Raw genomic sequence first — 23,380 nt, forward strand, 5'->3', positions numbered from 1 at the left:
AATTAGAACAAATAAAAATATTTAGAATATAAAAGAGAGAGAAAAATGATTGACAAGAGTCGATAAAAATAAAGATTCAAAAAAAATGTCAGATCAAATTTTTTATTCTTTGAAAATAGAATACTTAGTAGATAAGCTATTACCTTTAATGTTGAGAAAAAATATCAAGTCTTTAAATTGAGTTACCTTTAATGTTATTGAGAAACAATAATTCAATCTTTAAATTAACTAATTATCAAAGCATTTAAATTTTATTCTTTTACAAATTCATCACATAAGTAAAATTATTTTTCAATTAACTAAAGCTTCTGAGGACTTTTGTGGTGCAAGATTTCTTACTTTATTGAGCTCAAATATATTATTTATATTCTATTCGTTCCAAAAAAGATAACACTATTTCTTTTTTAGTTCGTTTAAAAATTAATAATACTTTTTAAAATTTGAAAATAATTCAACGTGAATATTTTATTTTACCTTTAATGACACACTTTTATAGTCACTCAGATATTATGGTATGTGTAAGATCACAAGTTTCAAAAAAATTCTTTTCCTACTTTCTTAAATTCACTATCCAGTTAAACTAAATTAAAGCAGATGAATAATATTAATCTAATTCTTTAAAGTTATGTATTTATTGATATAGATACACGCACAAAAATTACTTTTTAAAGCAAATTTAGTCCAGCTCGCTAACAAAAGAAAGAATTTAAAAAGTAGCCTCAAAACAGGCTATACGATGCAATAACCCATGGTCCATGCCATTTCCGGTGGGACCCGCTCAAGCACTAGCTGTGCCCATTATGATCCCAGACCTTCAAGAGGCCTTAGCCCAGATTTTGACTGTGTGCACGAGCCTAGCTCAGGTCATAAAATATTATTAATATTAGCCAAATATTATATCAATATTAGCCAATTAGCAATTTGTAGCCAAAACATATTAAATTTTTGCTTTCGTTTGAATGAGTGTTATTAGAATAAATTGGGTACATCTTAAGGAGTTTGAATCTCAGTTTTTGGATGATTCGGTGGAGTTTTGAGGTGGTTTGAATTAAAAACTCGAATAGAAGATGAATATGAAAAAAAATGATGCGTATCACACTGTGTGTCATTTGTGTATCACATATGTAACATATTTGCCACACCTCCTTTTTCTTACCACCCGGAGGGGGTATAAGGGAGTTTTTCCAATTTAAGTGACAATCGAAATGAGATTATTTATTTAAAAATTCAGAGTCGCCACTTGGGATAATTTATGGTATCCCAAGTCACCGGTTTCAAATCCCGAATCGAGAAAAGATTGACTCTGTTTTACAGTCCACGAACACAGAAATCCAGGTAAGGAATTCTGTTAACCCGGGAGAAGGTGTTAGGCATTCCCGAATTCCGTGGTTCTAGCACGGTCGCTCAACTGTTATATTTGGCCTATTTACTTGATTTTCATGTTTTAGCCTATGGTTCAATTTTAACTTTGTAACCGCTTTTATTTAATATTTTTAGGAAGATTCAATGTCACATAAAACGCGTTTTGAACTACGTCACATAAATGCACCCACAGTCCGCAACACATTTTATCTAGCGTTGTTGAGATTTGGATTTTGGTCACATAAATGCGCACCCGAGTTTAGAAAGGTAAATTATTAAAATAATGCGCCTAAAGCAACTCCTCACTTCAACTTTGCGAGGGCCATGGAAAATTCGCTAATGGCGCACCTCGAATTCTAATCTCAATAGATAATTGAATTACTCTCTTGAGGACCATAAAATATACGTTTGGCTAATATGGCACACCTCAACTAATTAATGAGCCCAATTAATTGTTATATCCAAAGGTCAACTGGCAGCCCATTTCGTTTCTAACCAAGCGGCCCACTCAAACTTGGAAGGTCTAATACCTTGAAATCCATTTGCACAAGATTTTGGCTTAAATCCTTTTGCTAAAACTATCAGTTAATACCATTGCGTAAATAAATGTTAAAGCCCAAATTTGTTGTTCTTAATTGGCCTTCGCATACTGCCCAACTAACCATTATTCTTGCAAAGCATGACTAATTGGAATTTTAATTAAACAATACCAATCACTCGATCTCCATAGTTAATTAAAGAGAGATAGAAAGCTTAATTAAATCAAACTTAGGCAACCAAAAGACCAAGCACATCAGGAGCAACAGAACATTTACTTGAGAAGAGAAAATGACTAAGCAAAAGGTAATATGGAAACAATAGAGAAATAAACTAACTTTTTTAAGAGAACTTCACCCAATCTATTTCTCAATGTTAAAATCAGTATAAAGTCTCTACAGCAATCATATCAATAGAACTTGTTCGGGACTCACGAACCAAGACCGAAGCTCGCTCGAACCTAAACTCGTCGGCGGACTCGAGCTCAACCTTGGAGCTACCGTGTTTGTGCGCTAATTTTAGCTGCTTTTTGCATCAGGTTCTAGCTGAATTTTGGGGCTAACTCTCATGGGTTCTGGGGCTGATCAATGGAGGCGAACTGCTGCGTTTTTTGCAACGATTTCGAGCTGAAAATAAAGTGATTTGCTGGGGGGTTTTGGACTGATTTTTCAGCAGATTCACAGCAGATTTTTGGTGGTTTCGGAATGGCTTCACGACTCAGTTTTAGATCTGTTTCGGACAGAGATTTCAGCTATGTTTTGGAGTTGATTTTAGCTCGAAAGAAGCTAGTTGCAGGGTTGTTTTTATGCCAATTGCAGCAGGTTTGTGCAGCCCTTTACTGAGGAGGATGGTTGCTGTGATTTTGATGGGGATAGAGGGATTCTCATAGCTGTTTGAGCGGCTGTTTTTAGTGGAAAAATTGAGCTCTTTTTGCTGGTTTTTTATGGAGTTTTCAAGGCTTATTCATGGAGGAAAAGAGGACTTTTGGTTGTTGTTTGGAGCTGCTCTCATGAGGAAGATCTGTTGTTTTCCTTCAAGAGGAAGAAGAAAGGTTTTTGGGTCCTCCTTTGATAGAAACGGCGGATCTAATATTTTTTAGGTGTGTCACTATTTAGGCATTAAGTACTATTATATAGGGGTAGGGATTAGGTTAGGGGTATGGGCCTAGGAATTATGGGCTTGGAAATTATGGGCTAGGTCCAAAATTAGGCCTAAAAATGAGTTGCTCGAGCCCAAGTTTTATTCTTTCTCCGCGAACGAGACTAAAATACGATCTGATTTATTAATTAGTCCTACTTAAGTAAAATAGCTGTTAAAATAAGACTGACTGTTAAAATAAACTATTTTTATTGGTATTTTTTCAAAATTAAAAATGACTACAAAAATATTAATGAAACTATTTTTTTGTAATTTTCATTTTCTTGTAATAAAATAAAGTAAAAGAGTCAAAATAATTAAAATAGCTATATTAGGCCTAAATTAAATATTTACATGCTAAAATATAAAAAATCTTAGGGAGGGTCAAAAATCACATGTCTACAGCTGCCCCTCTTTGACTGGAAACACGAAGAGTTTTCAGACAAAGAACGACTAGACAGGTTTTTTGACCCGAACCTTATTTAAAGAGACCAAAAACTAAGAGAAAGGAGAATGTGACCGAGCTCCTGTATCTGAGCTCCCTACATATCCTTGGCTATAAAGGAATCAGGCCACGTGTAGTTCAGAAGTGAGTGAGATGATGGAGTATGCCGAGGTGGAGAGCTGGTAGAGGTGCCGTTCCGTCGAGGTTCCGGTCTGTGGTCCTGTTATTACATCAAAAATCAAAGAAATGAAAAAGACTAACTAAGCCTGTCAACTATGAGTTACAAGATTCCTATCTATAAGTCTTCTGAAGCTTGATCTAAAGTCTTGAATGGTTCTTCATGCAGACTTTAGATTTGAACCTTGACGCTTGCTAGTTGCAGGTGCTAGTTCATTCTTCTTCAGCTTTTCGGATCAAGAACAGGCATGCAGTGCTTGTGACCTCGGCCATGTCTTGAGCAGCCCACATCTTTTATCAACTTCTGCATTTGGATTAACTTCTTGCCTTTCTCTTTTTTTCTTTATTGTGACTAACTTCTATTGATCACCTCGGACTGTTGACTCGCATTCTTGCCGCGAGCATCTTTTGTTGCTGACTTGAATTGTATTCTGAAGTGAATTCTCGTATTCTCCAGGTAGGCACCTGATTGCTGAACTTGAACCGTCTTCTCTTGTTACTTGATATTGTTTTCCCTTGCACCTTGAACCATTTTCCCTTGAAACTTGAACTGTCTTCTTTCGAAACTGCATTTCCTTGAAACTTGAGTTGTCTTCCTTCGAAACTGCTTTCCCTTGAAACTTGAGTTGTCTTCCCTTGTTTTCCAAGTGGGCGCCTGATTGCCGAACTTGATCTGCTTTCCTTTGAACTTGTGTCGTCCTCCCTTTGTTCTCTAGTGCCTGATTTCATCAAAACAAACAAAACAAACGAAATTTTCTGCCCCAGTTTGCACTAGGAGGATTTGTGAGTTGTTAGCAAAACTTTGACTAGCAAATGCAAAACCAAAAACTTTGACTAAAACCAAAAACTTTGACTAGCAAATGCGTTTGCTAAAAATAAAACCTGAATGAACCAAACTAGGAAGTGTGTCTCCTAAAAGTGATTGAGCTTGCGGAAAATTGTAAACTAAGCTTGACTAAAGTAAAGACTGACCCTATTCTCCAGGCGGGGCCCCTGATTTCAAGAAAACTAAACATTAATTACTTAAGAAAACTAAAAATTGACTCCCCTTTTTTTCAAATTCAGACTTCCTTTTTTTAAAAAAAAATTATTATCCTAGGAGAAAATTCATCTGACTAGGTTTTCTATCTTAAGAGAAAGATTCATCAGACTAAGATTTTGATCCTAGGAGAAAATTCATCACACTAGGTCTCTTTTTTTGGTATTTTAGGAGAAAGATTCATCAGACTAAGAATTTTATCCTAGGAGAAAGTTCATCAGACTGGGTCTTCTATCTTAGGAGAAAAATTCATCAGACTAAGATTTTATCCTAGGAGAAAGATTTATCAGACTAAGACATTTATCCTAGGAGAAAATTCATCAGACTAGGAATTTTTATCCTAGGAGAAAGATTCATCAGACTAAGATTTCGATCCTTGGAGAAAGTTCATCAGACTAGGTCTTCTATCTTAGGAGAAAGATTCATCAGACTAAGATATCCTAGGAGAAAATTCATCAGACTAGGTTTTCTTATCTTAGGAGAAAAATTCATCAGACTAAGATTTCTATCCTAGGAGAAAGTTCATCAGACTAGGTCTTCTATCTTAGGAGAAAGATTCGTCAAACTAAGATTTTGATCCTAGGAGAAAATTCATCAGACTAGGTTTTCTTATCTTAGGAGAAAAATTCATCAGACTAAGATTTTTATTGGGAGAAAAATCAATCAGACTAGGACTTTTATCCTAAGAGGAAAAATGTGAAAAGCAATGGCAAAATTTTATGCACATGCAGACAAGTAAAGGCAATGATTTGAGAAACTTCCCTTTGTCGGCTCTTCTCTTCTTTTTCTTTCTTCTTTTTTTTTTTTTGAACCACTTTCCTTGCACTGCTTTGTTCCTGTTTCAAATAAAGAAAATTTTGTCAGTTTTAAAAGTGGTGGTCGGTTCATGGCCTTGATGTCTTTGGCAGCTTGGCTTCTGCTCAATCAGCTTGAGTCGGTTTCAAGAGACTCTTGCTCTGCATCAATCCTAAGTGTTTCATACCCAGTATCATTTGTAGTTGTGGCTCAATCAGCCTTATCCCAATTGGAGATCTTTGCTTAGGTGACCTTTTCTGATATCTTGAATGACTTCCTGTTTTTTGAGCAATTTGTCTGTTAGAGAGAATCACAAGTTATCTTTGTTTGCGCCAAGCAGGCCGACAAGAGTCTTTTGGGGGAGCCTTTGTATGAATCCTCAAGGCATGTTGACATTAACAACTGAGTTTGCTGGCCAAATTTACTTTGTACAGCAGAAAAGCTGGTAGCAGATTTTAAAATCTTTTCTTGCTTGTTTTGAGAAGGACTGACTCAGGGTGAAGGACACAATGACGCAAAGAAATAAATATTAACAAGAAATGCCCCGGTCGGGAAGGATAGGGGAAGAGGTTTTTTTCATTTTTATTATTTTGCGCTAACTAGCCTTAATGATCATGACATGCATTTTGGGCTCAACGGCTTGATCTATCAAACTGATCTAATCTTCCCTTTTACCATTCTTGACCTTTAAAGTCGGGCTTGTTTGTGCCAATTCTTTGCATTAACTTCACAATTCACTTTTGACTAGTGGTGCCCCGAGGGATTTTCACCTACAAGTCTCTCTCATTTATTCATCTCTGCTTACCGTCGCCTTACAGTGTCCGTGAGGGTTTCACTAGCAAGACTCTCTCATTTTTTTTTCTCTTCCTCTTTTTCTTGTTGCTTTCTTGAGCAACTTGACAGTGTTCTATGTCGTGTGACAACCGTTGCTCATTGCATGCTTCTCTTGGCATTCTTAAAGGCATATCGAGAGGTCTTTATTTGGAAGGATTTTGGATAGGATTGGAAAGAAGGGTCAGCATAAAGACTCAAAATATACTCAAAATGAGGGGTTGTGGACTTACAACTCTTGGAATCGACTCCTTCAAAAGTGAAATAAAATATCTGCCCCAATTTCAGCTATTGGGGATTTTTTTGAGTTTTTTCTTCTTTTTTTTTTTATTTTTTTTGAATTCTTATTTGGCTGGACCGAACCGTGAGGCTGCCTACGTATCCTTTTTTAAAGGAATCGGGTCTAACGTAGTTCAAACATTTGACCTAACTAATTTTTTCATTTTTCTTTTCTTTTCTTTTCTTTTCTATCTTTTTTTTCTTTTTGTTTTCAAAACAAGTTGCCCCAACTTCTATTTTTTTTAGGGCATGGACTTTTGACAATTCTTTTTTTTTTTTTAACTTTCTAAAAGCTTCCTCAGTTTGTACTCTTGGGACATGGATTCTTTTTCTTTTTCTTTTTTTGTTGACTCTAAACTTGATTCCAAAATAGGGTAGTCAAAGAAATAACACAGGCTCAAAAGGGGTAGCGAAGGATATAAAGTGTTTGGGTAGCAAAAAAAGGGTCTCCCAACCTCGAGAACGTCAAACATGGTATCTTTTCACGATCACAGCATTGATGAACATGTATGTCTTCTTGGTGTGTCGTGGTCACAAGACATTTTTTCATCCCTTGGTAACAAACTTTCCAACAAACTTCAATTGATTAAACATCCTCAAGACCGATCTTCACAATGATTTGAAGGTGAACTTTACTCGACCTTAGTTCCAAAGTATTCCAACTCTTTATTCATCCTCAACTGTATTTTTTTATATTTTTTTTAGTTATCCAATTCCAAATTAAATCAGTTCCTAAGATCTGGCCAAAATTTCCGCATGCATGTCATGTCATTAGAACTAGCGACAAAAAAACTAGGAACAGAATGACACAAAAGGACAAATTGTATTGTATTGAGTAAAGGATGAAAGGGTTTTACAACTAAACAAGCAACCCAAAATACGAGTTACAACCCAAAATAACCCGAATAATAAAAATAGCAACATACAGACAGACAAGACTCACACAAACAGAATGGAGGGATAAAAGGATTTGACTCAATAAAACAAATAAAATCTAGATCACAACCCTGAAATAACCCAGATAATAGAAAAAACATCAAAACAAGCTACTAAGATTCCTTCCTAGTGAGGAGGGGATGACTTTTCAATTGCTAGGCTTGACATTTAGCCACAAATTTGCTCATCGGAATCAGCAGAGCCTTCTCCAATTTCAACATCATTAACTTCAGTTAGCAAGATCCCGAGAGGATTCTCATACTCCATGTCACCAGGCATCCTCCCCATAAAGTGTGCATCATGATGTGCAGGTAAAGGATTCTGCGCGATATTCTGGGTGTCACTATCTTGGATCACAATCAGATTTTTCTGGATCATCCTTTCTATTTCTCTTTTCAAATCCCGACAACTTTCAACATTGTGCCCCTGGGCATTGGAATGGTATTCACACCTTTTAGAAGGGTCAAAGCTTTTTGCACGGGGGTCCACATGATTTGGAGGAATAGGTGCAATCATGTCATACTGCTTTAATTTCTCAAACAAGCTTGCATATGACTCTCTTATTGGTGTAAAATTATCTTTCAGCCTTTGTTCCCTTCTATACCCCAGGCTTGGATATGGGTTATAGGGCATTTGAAAATTTTGTGGAGGCTGGTGGAGATTTTGCAGTGCTGGTGCTCGCCTCCTGGGGTGTCTTGGTGGCGTGCAACATACTGAGGTGCAGCAACAGAGTATTGAGGGTTCTGAAGTGGATAATAGTATTTAGGGGAATCATGGGAAACCTGATGAGGTTGCTCATATCTTCGAGATGCTCTCCTAGGACCTCTTCTCGACCCTGATGTCATCATGATTTCTTCGTGCTTCTCATTCGTGTCACTAAAGTTATCGGATTCAATCGGGACAGCCTGAGTTGCGGCTTTGAGAATTGCTTGACTTATAATTTTGCCTGTCTTAAAACCATTCTCAATCATTTCCCTCATTTTGATTGCTTCCGAGAAGGATTTACCCACTGCGGACATCATGTTTTGAAAATAATCTGGATCTTGAGCCTGAAAGAAGACAGTGATTAACTCGTGCTCATCCATGGGTGGCTTAACTCTAGCCGCTTGCTCTCTCCATTTAATGGATTCCCTGAAACTTTCAGTTGGTTTCTTCTTAAAGTTTGAAAGGGAATTGTGGTCTGGGGCAATGTCAATGTTGTATTGGAACTTTTTGACAAAGGCCTGTGCCATGTCATCCCAGACATACCAGTGAGACGTGTGTTGATCCATAAACCATTCGGAGGCTACTCCCATAAGATTTTCCCCAAAATAAGCCATCAACAATTCTTCATTTCTTCCCACACCTCTCAGTTGATTGCAATACCTTTTCAGGTGGGCTATGGGATCTCCATGTCCATCATACTTTTCAAATTTCAGAGTCTTGAAACCAGGCGGCAAGTGGACATCGGGGAACATACATAGATCTTTGAAGGTAACACTCTCTTGACCTACCAACCCTTGCATGTTTTTCAACCGTTGTTCTAAGCTTTTCACTTTTTGGGTCATTTCTTCTTGTACCATCTTTCAGGCAGGCTTCTCAATGTTTGCAGGAATATCAAACAAGTATGAGTGGTACTTAGGAGAGTGGTACTGCTTTTGCTGTGTAGCAAATTGTGACTCATGACGAGGCTGTCCTTGACCACTGGTCCATGTTTGACATATTTCGGTCATTTGCTGTTTCAGTATTCTATTTTTCTCAAAAACAGTAGACTCTTGTTGAACCCTCTGACCCTGAGTCTCTTGAGCACTTGTAATAGCTTCGATGTCAGTTATCATTTTTTCTTGGATCTTGTGTTTCCAGCTTACCACAAACCGACCACCTCAACTTTCTTCACAATTCAAAACAAAACATGTTAGACTGGACTCAGTCGGTCCTTATTATTATCAATATTTTTTCATTTTTTTTCAATGGTGATCGAACCTGATGTGGGTTGCTACGTATCATGTGGGAACATAAATCAGATCTTACGTAGTTCGGAAAAATCATGAATAAAGTAAATAAACTAACTTTTTTTTTTAATTTTTTATTTTATTTTTTCGAAAGAAAGACTTATAAAATAAGAAAGGGAATATTTTTGGATTTTGATTTTTCTTCAGCATTTTTGCAAAGAAAGACTTCTAAAGAAGAAAGATTGTTTTTTTAATTTTTTTTTCTGGAATTTCGAAAGAAAAACTTCTAAAGAAGAAAGAAAATATTTTTGAAATTTTATTTTGAATTTATGAAAGAAATGCTTCTAAAAAAAGAAAATATTTTTGAATTTTGAATTTTCTTTTCAATTTTGAAAGAAGAATGAAAATATTTTTGGATTTTTGGAAGAAATTAAAAGAAAATACTTTTGTATATTTTTTTTAAAAAAAAAACAATTAGGGTCTAAAAGAAAGGCTTTCTAAAGAAGCAAGTAATGGAAAATATTTTTGGATTTTTTGAAAATTGGGGTCTCAAAAAAAAGACTTTTCTAGAGAGGAAGTAAAGGAAAATACTTTTGGATTTTTTTGAAAATTATGGGTCGGAACCGATGAGATTTGCCTACGTATCTCACATCCGGTGAGAATCAGACCCGCGTAGTTCGCCAGTTTTGACGGAACAAAAGAAAATATAACTTATTTTGAAATGACTTTTCTTTTTTTTCAAAATTTCAACAGAATTTCAGGGTAATTCAAATACCTACCTCTCACTCTCTTTTCTTTTCTCTTTTTTTTCGATTTTCATTTTTTTTTTCATTTTTTCCCTATTCTAGAAGTCAGTCAACATGCAAGCCGAAATAGACAGATACGCAAGTAGCACGTAAGATGTATCAGGATGGTCTTTTAATTTGGGTACACCTGTCCTAGACGGACCCAACCTCTATGTTGAGTCCCCAAAGTCAAATGCACATGATGCAAATAAGTGTTCCTACCAGGGATCCGACATGAGGCTGAGTTGTTCTAGGTTTAAAACCTGGGTGTATTGTTCTAGACCTGGCTTACCCGAGCGGACAACTCGAGTCGGGGGGGGGGGGGGCAGCGTACTGATAATCAAAAGATCATCCCGCTTTGAAACTTGTCCGAACCTCATTCTATTTGGGATATGACACTAACAGAAAGAAGTCACGCCAGCGTGCACTCCTCAGAAGAGAGAAGAGAGGGGTTTCGTAGCAATTTATATACAATTCAAATAATATCAAAGCAGTAAAAAGCAACATTTAGCACATTAGGCCCAAACATGTAATAAAATCAGATAATAAATATAGCCAAATATAACAATTATTCTAAGCTCGAATTCTTGAACCTTGAACCAGAGATTCTGGGTTCTTATCCCCAACAGAGTCGCCAGAGCTGTCACACCTCCTTTTTCCTACCACCCGAAGGGGGTATAAGAGAGTTTTTTCAATTTAAGTAACATTCGAAATGGAATTATTTATTTAAAAATTCAGAGTCGCCATTTGGGAAAATTTATGGTGTCCCAAGTCACCGGTTTCAAATCCCGAATCGAGGAAAGATTGACTGTGTTTTACAGTCCGCGAACATAGAAATTCAGGTAAGGAATTCTGTTAACCTGGGAGAAGGTGTTAGGCATTCCCGAATTCCGTGGTTCTAGCACGGTCACTCAACTGTTATATTTGGCCGATTTACTTGATTTTAATACATGTTTTAACCTATGGTTCAATTTTAACTTTATAACCGCTTTTATTTAATAATTTTAGGAAGATTCAATGTCACACAAAACGCGTTTTGAACCATGTCACATAAATGCACCCACAGTCTGCAACACATTTTATCTAGCGTTGTTGAGATTTGGATTTTGGTCATATAAATGCGCACCCGAGTTTAGAAAGGTAAATTATTAAAATAATGCGCCTAAAGCAACTCCCCACTTCAACTTTGCGAGGGCCATGGAAAATTCGCTAATGGCGCACCTCGAATTCTAATCTCAATAGATAATTGAATTACTCTTTTGAGGACCATAAAATATATGTTTGGCTAATATGGCACACCTCAACTAATTAATGAGCCCAATTAATTGTTATATCCAAAGGTCAACTGGCAGCCCATTTCGTTTCTAACCAAGCGGCCCACTCAAATTTGGAAGGTCTAATACCTTGAAATCCATTTGCACAAGATTTTGGCTTAAATCCTTTTGCTAAAACTATCAGTTAATACCATTGCGTAAATAAATGTTAAAGCCCAAATTTGTTGTTCTTAATTGGCCTTCGCATACTGCCCAACTAACCATTATTCTTGCAAAGCATGACTAATTGGAATTTTAATTAAACAATACCAATCACTCGATCTCCATAGTTAATTAAAGAGAGATAGAAAGCTTAATTAAATCAAACTTAGGCAACCAAAAGACCAAGCACATCAGGAGCAACAGAACATTTACTTGAGAAGAGAAAATGACTAAGCAAAAGGTAATATGGAAACAATAGACAAATAAACTAACTTTTTTAAGAGAACTTCACCCAATCTATTTCCCAATGTTAAAATCAGTATAAAGTCTCTACAGCAATCATATCAATAGAACTTGTTTGGGACTCACGAACCAAGACCGAAGCTCGCTCGAACCTAAACTCGGCGGCGGACTCGAGCTCAAACTTGGAGCTACTGTGTTTGTGCGCTGATTTTGGTTGCTTTTTGCATCAGGTTCTAGCTGAATTTTGGGGCTAACTCTCATGGGTTCTGGGGCTGATCTTTGGAGGCGAACTGCTGCGTTTTTTGCAGCGATTTGGAGCTGAAAATGAAGTGATTTGCTGGGGGTTTTTGGACTGATTTTTCAGCAGATTCACACCAGATTTTTGGTGGTTTCGGAATGGCTTCACGGCTCAGTTTTGGAGCTGTTTCGGACAGAGATTTCAGCTACGTTTTGGAGTTGATTTTAGCTCGAAAGAAGCTAGTTTCAAGGCTGTTTTTATGCCGATTGCAGCAGGTTTGTGCAGCCCTTTACTGAGGAGGATGGCTGCTGCGATTTTGATGGAGATAGAGGGATTCTCATAGTTGTTTGAGCGCCTGTTTTTAGTGGAAAAATTGAGCTCTTTTTGTTGTTTTTTATGGAGTTTTCAAGGCTTATTCATGGAGGAAAAGAGGACTTTTGGTTGTTGTTTGGAGCTGCTCTCATGAGGAAGATCTGTTGTTTTCCTTCAAGAGGAAAAAGAAAGGTTTTTGGGTCCTCCTTTGATAGAAACGGCGGATCTAATATTTTTTAGGTGTGTCACTATTTAGGCATTAGGTACTATTATATAGGGGTAGGGATTAGGTTAGGGATATGGGCCTAGGAATTATGGGCTTAAAAATTATGGGCTAGGTCCAAAATTAGACCTAAAAATGAGTTGCTCGAGCCCAAGTTTTATTCTTTCTCCGCGAACGAGACTAAAATATGACCTCATTTATTAATTAGTCCTACTTAAGTAAAATAGTTGTTAAAATAAGACTGACTGTTAAAATAAACTATTTTTTGGTATTTTTTCAAGATTAAAAATGACTACAAAAATATTAATGAAACTATTTTTTTTGTAATTTTCATTTTCTTGTAATAAAATAAAGTAAAAGAGTCAAATTAATTAAAATAGCTATATTAGGCCTAAATTAAATATTTACATGCTAAAATATAAAAATCTTGGGGAGGGTCAAAAATCATATGTCTACACCATTGACGAGTGTGTATCACATGTATATTTATATATACCTGTGTGTGTGATACGTGTGTGAGATACTGTTTGATACATGTGTCACAGAAGAATATTTTTGGACTAGATTTTCACTACGAATTTTGATACCAAATCAATCTAAATCACCTTCAATCTTGCTTAAATTTTGTATATTGACACATCTATATGTTTTCAATGAATTTCAACCATTCTCATTGAAAAAAGTCCTTTTTTGCTTAGGTTTTTGGAATCTTATATTTTTTCTTTGTGTTTCATCACCTTGTTTGTCATCTCATTCATAAAATTTTCTTTTTGTCACCTTGTTTGCTACCTCATCCATAAAAAAAAATTTCGTTGCATCTAATGTTATTGATCAAGCTTAAAAATATATATGGAAGAAGATCTTTACGTGTGACTCTTGAAGAGAAAGAATCTTATTTATTTGGGGTTTCAATATTTATATGTGTTTGGCTAATTTTGGAAAGTTTATAATTAATGGCTAAAGGTTGGTATATTAGAACTTATTTAAAACATTTACGTAAAATTCCCAATCGAATATTGTTCCTCAGGGATAAATTGAATTGCCACTTTGTTCTCTATGTAACATTTTTCAAGGCCTTACTAATTCTTAAGACTTTTTTTTCGTCTTTATCTAATTTTCAGAATCTATATGTCAATTTTCAGTAGCGAAAGTTTAGGTTATCCTTGCCTCTTTTTTTTATTTTTTATTTTTATAATTTTATTTGAGGGTCATATTTGTATTTGAGCCAATTATTACGGCACTTCTTTATTTGACATATAGATTATGAGTCCTAATAAATGTACGAAACAAACAAATAAAATACTAGTATATAAGAGTGATTAGTCAAGAATTATATATTATAGTGTTACCCATTCCATAATAGTGTGATTAATCAAGAATTACTTCAATATCCTAAGTTGTTGTATTACATTCTATTTGTAACCAGTGAAAATATCTATTAAGCAATATTGAATTAAACAACACACTAATAAACAAAAGAGTTAAGAGAAGAGTTCTTCGGATTTATTATTTCTCTTCAAATTATGTTATGTCTGCTTTTAGACGTTCAACCAAATCTTTTGTCATAGTTTAACATCTCTTTCTATAAATTGCATGCACTGATCTTCTTAATATATATAAGCTAGTAGTTTGATAGGAGGCCAAAAGCATAAGTGGTACTCTCCAATCTTGTTCCAACATATATATATATATTATGAAGGAAAAAAAAAAAAGCAGACTCGCAAATTATAATACACAATAGTAAAAATCATAACTTCATTAAACCCAAAAACTTAATTTGAATGAACGAAAACACTCAGAACAATTTCTCTCACTCTTCCATAAACAATGTAATAAAAGAAATAAATTAAAAATAAAGTTGACATAATATGAAAAACTAAAAGACTGTCGAAGTATATAGCTTCTCTAATTTCTTCCTCTCTACGCTTTAGACGTTAGCATCACTACTATCCTTTGGCTCAGTATTTTTGGAGGATTTTTTGGTTCTGACTATGTAGATGATCCCCAAGAGCACAAGCAGAAAAACGAGGGCTATAACACCCCAAACGGCTTTATTTGGGGCATGCCAACCATGATTATCCAATATATTTCCGCCATCGTCGTAACTAATATTATTTCCAGGAATATTATTCAAACTAGTTGTTTGAAAAGACATTTTGGATTCGAAGCTAAAGACAAGAATGTAAGAAGAGAAAATTTATAATTGTGGAGATGGTACTTGTACATAGAAGAGGATCCTAGCGACCCCTATTTATAATTTTATAGGTACGTATCTATGTATTAAATAAATTCTTGGAAAGAAACAAAAGAGGAAAAAAAGGTAAGAGGAAGCAGGAAAAGTAAGTAATTTTCCTTATTAATAAAAAAACATCTACCTCTTTGTGGTTCGTAAAAAATATAAAAAGAGAGAGAGAAAGAGTAATTTTCCTTATTCATATATATGTTTGCCTTTTGATTTATGGAAAATTAGTGCAAAGAGACTTTAGAATCAAGAACTAATACCGAACTAGTACTTACTAGCTAGGAAAAGGAGTGGGGGGTTGGGGGGGGGGGGGGAGGAAACATACATAAAGTGGAAAAGAATTTTTGTTCTGCTGATTGTTTATGTATTTTATGATGTTAATGTTTGTAGATGTCAAAGCTATTGTTATTAGCAAATCATTTCATATTTGTCTTGACACCAATGCGTAGAAGTTATGGGTTCAACTAAATTCATAGTTTTAGCTCATATCATGTATTTTTACTCAAAAAATTATTAAATATGTATAAATAATAAATTTTGAACCCATTAAATTAGATGAGATGTGGTAGAATTATAAATCTGAACTCATAAAGTTTAAATCCTGAATCGCCTCTGCCAATGGAGCCTCTGCCAATGGAACTCCAGCCAGCGTGTACTTAAATGAACAAAAATTTGACAGGATGACCCTTCTCCTTTTGATAGTGTCTTAAAGTTGACCTCATAATTTCTTTTTAAAGGTTTTTAAAGAAGATTTGAAGTTATAGTATCTACAATAACTTCTAGCTAATCTGGAAAAGAAACACTTATATTTACAACCATTATGTCAATGTCCAGCTTAATCTGGAAACAGAAACTGAAAGAAATACAATTTCCAGGCAAAGCAAAAGGGTAAGTGATTCATTCATCCAAATACAATACAATATTATTCTCGTGAAAATTTTCAACACTTGCCAACCGCCTTGTTAAACTAGCTACCACGATATGTGGAGAATGAGAATGGAGAGAGCAGCAGAGGAACATGAAAATGATCCCATTTCTGGGACTCTCTGATCTCAAAGACAATAGAGACATAGGGAAAAAATCCATCAGGAATATACTCACCCGTGTTGAAACTTATCCGGTATATTCCTGGGGTCAAAGCTTCAACCATATTCATCAACTGACCACTTCGACCATCTTTGTCCGTAGCTGAAGACCCTAGTACTTTCCACCCACCAATATTAGCTTTGCCAAATTGTGGTCTTGTTTGGTTGTCTTTCCACATCTCTAGTTGTACTTCAATGCCACCCGCTGGACATCCACGACTAGTATCCAGAATATGGGTTGTGATGGGCGGGCGAGTTCTCTTTGGAATATGAGCTGGTTTTGCTCCAGCATCTCCAGTTGCAGCAGTCAAATGTGCTCCAATAATGTTCACACGATCTTCTACAATTCAAGGTTCAATGAAAAATGTAATATATGGAGATGCTATTTTTCAGATGTAATAAACATTCATCGACCTTTATACTAGTTATCATCATTGCATACTTGAAATTAGAGTGTCTCATGACACCAGAAAATTGAGTAATTGAGAAGATCAGGCGAAGATTTTTTGCAGATGGCATTTTTCCTAACTCCAGGAAACAAGGAGATAACTGATTGCTATTCATAGATCAGACCATAGAGTAGATTTGAAGTCCTTCAACAGGGATGTTGATAAGATCCATCCATTTAACAGCACCTTAGGATGGCATACCCTTAAAAGTGAAGGCTGAGGTTACACGAGGAAAGGCTTACGGTGAATACCTAGGCACCCAAAGACGATGAAGGGCATAGTAATCGATGAATGCTTCGGGGGGTTGAGATATATTGTGCTCACTTCATTTATGGAACTGTTGAAAAGACTTTTATGCAACTATGTGAAGCAGAAATCCTCATAGTGGGAGAATGAGGAGCAACTTCGAAACATTTGATATTAAGATATGAATTACATAAATACAATAAAACAATAAAGCTAATAAATGTTTAACAGAAATAAAAGGATGGAATCACCTTCTGCTTTTCTGACAATATTAGTTGTAGCCAAGGGTTTAATTGTTGGTGCAGTATCTGCTTTCTCTGAGAAAAGTTTGGCAAGGCGTAATTCAGTTATTTTCATTTGCTCCTGGGCTGCAATCTCAAATTCAATTATTGGTCTGTTCTGGTACCGTATCTACAAGAGGTAAAGTTGAAAGAGAATATGTATCAGTAGTTAAATGACAGAACAGATAACAAGTTTGTTTCACCATGGCCCTCAGTAGATAAAGTAACACAAATAGTCTGTTGTTCAGAAAAACGGCCTACATGGTCTACTTCCTGATATTTAAAAATCTCTAGGACCTTGATTGAAGGCCATCAGAGAATATGGCTCTTATGCAGTTAGAAAAAGCGAGGGACGAAAGACACCCTCGTGGTAAAATAACATTCTTCCATTGGCAGAAAAATGGACAATGTAATAGCTTCGTCTAATGAATACAAATCCCTCCAATGAAATTCAGGAAATGGTTGGACTATACTTATTTGTTCACGTATATTCTCAAAAAGATTGTTGAATGGACCAATAGACTGCTTAAAAGCTGAACTGTCATAAAATTCCAGTGAGAGTATCCTAATGAACAGAGATATGATAAGGAGCAATATCCATTTCACTATGGATGGCTAGGAGGAGCTTTACACAAGACAGGTTTAGCACATGGTAAAAGTTAACATGTGCCAAGAGAGCTGCAGAAAGGAGTATGAAGAAATGTTAAAGTATTTGTGATGTATTACATTCACACGCATAACCTTTATAAGTTCTATCAGAATTAGATAATGGGAATTTGTTCTGGTCCGCTACTATCTTCTCCTACAGCTCATGACTGACCTCAAACGATCACCCTTTTTATGATGCAAGAGGATGGAGGTCAGACTCGGCATTCTCACATCAATCATAGTTATTTTATGTATCTCAATGCACTTTGAGCCAACAAAGGGATCAAACTCTGGTGATTTCCTTAAAATGTTGTAAGGATATCAACTTTGGCACAAGAAAGGAATTCAGGATGAAAGTCTGTCTTGACATCAGGGGGAGTGGAACAGAATTTCTACGCCTTCATCACTGAAGAATTGCTTTAAATATTAGATGGAATTTTTTGAACTCAAATGATTCATGTTCTAAAGCTAAAAGCTTTGCTCCAAAATCTATAAGATACACTTGATTATAATTGAGGTTACTATAAAATATATGCAATCTTTCTATCTTCAAATTAAGAGACTTTACCTTCAATTCTGCAAGTATCTCAGGGGTACTTCTCCCTGAAGCACATATCAAGAAGACAAATCCAAACTTCTCCCTATAGCGAGCATTCCACTCAAACAGTTCCTGCAATATCAATTATGAAGCAAACTCTCAACTTTTTTTGCACAAAATAAAAAGTTAACCTACTTGGCCCAATCAACAATAGAAAAGGGTAACCACACTATTTTGCATTTGATTCATAGATTTCTATAGGCGTATATCTTTATATCAAAACACCTGTAATGTAGAATCAGTAGCAGTGGCCAGAGCTGTTGACTGCTCTCCCTTACTCCACCTGTAAAAGGAGACACTGAACTTTACCTTCCAGTCTGACAAGGTATTAGCATATAGCTTGAGAAGATGAAATAATAAAATTTGTAGTTCTACGGATGGGAGGGTGGGGATGGGGAAGCCACAGGACAGAACAACAGCGGTAAAGCAGTTCTCTCAAAGCACATCCATCGTAGCAATTTGGCTGGTTGTGAATGTTAGGCCTCTAAGGCCAACATATAGCTCAGTGTCCCATAATTACAAACATTAAAATGGATGAACGGTCATACAAAATTAGATAAGATAAAAAACGATCGTATCTGACAATAGATACACATATAGAAGATTTTCCCAAAAGAAGCAAGCAATTAGCATTATTTATGCAATACCATTTAATTTCGAGAAGTTAAGTTCTCGTTATACATAGCTTCAAATGCAAATGTAAAAATGCTAAAGTCAATTTTCAGAATTTAGATATTCTAGAATTTCTTAACTAATATCTTAGATACTACTACATTTGAACAGAATAAAATCTATATATCCATTGATGAGTATTGGCATTTATCTTTTTTCCTGTATTTTTGCCCTTTATCAAATATTTTCCATTTATATTCTCTATTATGTATATATTAAAAAAATAAAAAAATCAAGAGTCTTGTTCTTCCAAGAAGAGTGAAACGCTTGCAACCAATTAATACAAATAACGGTTACATCAGTGAATTGGGGCTAATTAATACGCCACTTTTTCTCATTAAAACTAATCACAGGTTCATTGGCTGAAATGGAGAAAGATATGGAGCCTTTCTTTCAATCTTCTAGCAAATTAAGATTGTATGTGATGTATTTCCCATATCTTTTTATCACTGTAAGAAAAGACTTAAGCCGTCAGTAGATTTTAGTTCTTCAGATGAGATCTTCTTTTGTATTTTTGTATTCAACTTAATTAAGTTCTGTCAGCATTATATTTGTATAACTTGCTGGTATTTTATTTTAGTTCTTCTGTATGAGATTATTGGTCTCGTATCCTTCGTTAGTGATCATAATATATGGGTTGTAGTGCCTTACATGGATAGAGGTCCTTTTATCCATGATGCTCATCCTGATGGTTTTGAAGAAACAGTTATTGCAATAATTTTCTTTGAAGTACTAAGGGTTTATAATATCTTCATCATTATGGACGCATTCGTCGCGATCTTAAAGTAAGTTCGAGCCTTAGTTAAATCCATTACAAGTTTTTTTTTTTGTTACATATGCTGGCGAGGTTACATATGCTTTAATTATATTAAAAGAAAAGTCTGTAACTTTGTTACTTTGGAAACACTACATTTGGAAGAGAGTTGGATTAGTACTTGGGCTATTTGATATAGACTAATAGAAGGATTAGTACTTGGGCTATTTGATATAGACTAATAGAAACATTCTCCATTTGATCCCTTAGTCAAAGCCAATATAATGTCACATATAGTCTTCTTCAGTTACTCAAAATGTTAGCACATCTTCCCCTTTCATATAATAAACAAAAACACCAATATATCTAGATAGAATAGAGGGCAATTCGTCGAAGCCAATACGAGTGAGGAATCGATTTCATGCAAGAATTCTATTCGATTTATTGTTTTTTCTTTTTCTTTTTATTTTTAAGTGAATTGAACTTCTTTGCTGTATTCTTTTACATTATACCGTTTTGTCTTCTTTTTGTTCTTTTTTGATAATTTGAATAAATTTTTCTTGACATCTGACAATTTTTCTGAAATAAATTGGTAGAGAGAAATAAGCAAAAAAGGATTATCAAAAAAGGATTATCAAAAAAGGAAAATGTAAAAGACGAAAAAAAGGTGTAGTTTCACCTATATAGATTATTAAAAATTCTATAATATTAAAATCGATTACAACTTGAAATCTAATAAATTCAAACTAAAATATTTCTGATATTTGGATATTATGAGAAGATTAATTAAGTTTTGTATAGTTTTGTAACCGCGCGAAGGCGCGGATAAATTCACTAGTAAATAAATAAAACTTTTTAAATGCAGCATGACCACTTTAGCAGGGATCATGATCGCAATTTACTTTCTAGCCGAGTAAGCATCAAGATTTAATAAACTGTTACAAGACAAAATTAAAAATAAGAGATTGTGGGCGTACGAAATTCATTTCCCAAAATCAACTTAGCCTAACATTGAACAATCTTCAGATAAAGAAACAAAAAAGGCAAACTTTTAGGGAAACAGAGGACTGTACTGGGCAAAAGTAGGGCTTTGGTGATTCTTGGAAGGGCTTTGACCAATTTGTGGATGAGCAGAAAAAGCTTCAAGCCACCCATTTACATCAACCTGACCAAGTTACCAATCAATTAACAGCTGTATATATATAAGATAAAATAAAATTGGACAGAGGTGAAATGGGTATATATATAAAAAAAAAACCTTGTTGAACCAGATATGTCTAGCAGCACGAATGGCATCTTGGAGAGTGGAAAAGGGGGCAGCTGCTACCATCTCCTTTCCGAATTTGGTGCTCCCACAGCATGCCAAGAATTCTTTTTCATCAAACACTGATCCCATTTTTTATTTTATTTTTGCAATTTCTTCAGATTAATCGTAACAGAGAATAGCTTCAAATTGGATGTGGAGTTTGCCGTGAGATGGATTTGCAGGGAATGAGGGGCGTTGAATTTTGGCAAGATTCTGCCAAGTAGTGAAGCTAGAGCTGGTGAAGAAATGGAATTTCTGATTTTATTATAAAACCAATTATTCTTCCTTTTTTACACACTTAAAAAGATAAAGGAAAAAGCAATAGAGGGCAAAAATAAGAACAGGTTTAAAAAAAAGTGGTATTAAAAAATATAGCTCAAAGTAATAATATAAAACAAAGAAGATAAGTAATAAAATAAAATAAGAAGAGATAACTTTTTTATTTCATCGGTGTGTTCCATATCACGTTTCATACCTCGATTTATATTATTATATAGAAGGTTACAAAATGATTGTCTTAAACATGACATTAACTATTGAGATTATGGGGGAGATTACGGGGAGGGGTTATGGAGGTGTAGTAATTACAATCATAATAGTGATGACTCATGAGTAGTGGGAGGTTATTTACATCATGGGTGAAAGTAGTGGACATACATATTTACTAATAGTTTTACAACACTTCCCCTTGGATGTCCATAGATAATATGCCTCGTGAAAACCTTACTAAGAAAAAATCCTATGGAAAAAAATCTTACTAAAGGAAAAATAGTACACATATTTGTAATACGCTTTATTTGTTGCCTCGTTGAAAACCTTACCAGTAAAACTCAGTGAGACAAAGCCTAGGCTAACACTCTGTTTGGATCATTGTATTGTATCGTATTGTATTGTATCGTTTTATGAATATAATGTTTGGATAGATTGTATTGTTTGTTGTTATTAAATAATATTTTACTGTTTGGTTTGACTGTATCGTATTGTACTGTAACTGATAAGTTTACTAAAATAACCTCAATTGTTTAAATATTAAATTTATCGAAAATTATGCATAAAAATAATTTTAAAAAATAAAACAGAAGAAGGCAAAACACCTTAAGAAAGTAGAACAAAGGAGCGAGACAGAAGAAGGCAAAACAAAGGAGCATAACTAATTAGAATTGAGATAAAAACAAATTAGGAGAAAAGATCAAACAGAAGGTGGCAAAACACCTTTAATGTTGGCGGCAAAAGTTTTGAAAAAAAAATAAAGTAGGTTATAGGTTGGAGATTTGGAGTTAAAATAAAAAAAAATAAAAGATAAAATAGAATTATGGAGTAATAAGTTAGGGCATAATTGGAAAGAAAAATAGGAAACAATCCCACCACACTAAATTGCTTGTTTAAAAAAGGGGGACTTTTTATTGTTCTGGAATAATAGATTTAACAATACAATACAACCAATTTTAATGAAACAATTAAAATAAACATTGTTTCGGGATAACAATACAATGTGATACAATGGGGACAACCATCCAAACAAGCAGTAAGGAAAAAAGAATACATCGCGTATCTTACTCCCCTCATGAAAACATCACTTTATTTCTCGAAAACGGCACATTCCAATCTTCTATATCAACTTCTCAAATGTTAAAGTTGGTAATGCCTTAGTGAACGGATGAGCCAAATTTTCACATGAATGAATCTGCTGAACATTAATTTCACCATTTTGTTGAAGATCATGTGTGAAAAAGAACTTTGGTGAAATGTACTTTATTTTGTCTCATTTGATGTATCCTCCTTTCAGTTGAGCAATGCAAGCAACATTGTCTTCATATAGTGTCGTTGGATTATCTTTTTTCATAAGTAAATCATACATTTCCTGAATATGTTGAGTCATTGATCTCAACCAAACATATTCTCGACTAGCTTCATGAATGATTATTATTTCAACATGATTTGAAGATATGGCAATGATTGTTTGTTTTATTGAACACCATGATATAGTTGTACCTCCATATGTAAACAAATAACCCATTTGAGATCGGGTTTTATATGGATCAGACAAATAACCTGCATTGGCATAGCCAATCATTTCTTACTTGAATTCATTAGAATAAAGCAATTATATATCTATAGTTCCCCGAAAATATCTAAATATATGTTTAGCACTATTCCAATATCTTCTTATTGGGGAGGAGCTGAATGTTTCTAATAAGCTTACTGCAAAAGTAATATCTGGTTGGGTATTTTTGGCAAGATACATTAGTGCCTCAATTGCACTAAGAGGTTTTTATATTGTGGTTGGTTGAAGAGCTCTCAATTGACTGTGCCTATTTAGTGTGTATTACTCGGGAGAGAGTGCATATTTAGGT

At 34.9% G+C, this 23,380-nt stretch overlaps 1 protein-coding gene across 2 annotated transcripts; it reads right to left on the reverse strand.

Moving 5' to 3' along the window:
• Nucleotides 1–15,769: 15,769 nt before the first annotated feature.
• Nucleotides 15,770–21,302, reverse strand: LOC107812655 (uric acid degradation bifunctional protein TTL). 2 transcript variants are annotated; one of them, XM_016637803.2, is made up of 6 exons: nucleotides 20,979–21,302; nucleotides 20,794–20,885; nucleotides 18,520–18,577; nucleotides 18,265–18,366; nucleotides 17,019–17,178; nucleotides 15,770–16,409 (listed from the first exon to the last, which is right to left on the reverse strand). In XM_016637803.2, the coding sequence occupies exons 1-6, from the start codon at nucleotides 21,114–21,116 to the stop codon at nucleotides 15,955–15,957; spliced, it is 1,005 nt and encodes a 334-aa protein (XP_016493289.1). In that variant the 5' UTR covers nucleotides 21,117–21,302; the 3' UTR covers nucleotides 15,770–15,954. The 2 variants fall into 2 exon arrangements, with proteins under 2 accessions (XP_016493289.1, XP_016493288.1); XM_016637802.2 differs by having other exon boundaries at nucleotides 15,770–16,412; nucleotides 20,979–21,301.
• Between the last annotated feature and the right edge of the window lie 2,078 nt (nucleotides 21,303–23,380).

The sequence above is a fragment of the Nicotiana tabacum genome, chromosome 7 (assembly GCF_000715075.1).
Source record: "Nicotiana tabacum cultivar K326 chromosome 7, ASM71507v2, whole genome shotgun sequence".
Classification (NCBI taxonomy): Eukaryota; Viridiplantae; Streptophyta; class Magnoliopsida; order Solanales; family Solanaceae; genus Nicotiana; species Nicotiana tabacum.

Coding starts and splice junctions, on each gene's coding strand:
- LOC107812655 (XM_016637802.2), bottom strand. CDS start 21,116: ATGGGATCAGTGTTTGATGAAAAAGAATTCTTGGCATGCTGTGGGAGC. Junction 20,886..20,978: donor GACATATCTGGTTCAACAAG/GTTTTTTTTTTA, acceptor TAACTTGGTCAG/GTTGATGTAAATGGGTGGCT. Junction 18,367..18,519: donor CTACTGATTCTACATTACAG/GTGTTTTGATAT, acceptor TTGATATTGCAG/GAACTGTTTGAGTGGAATGC.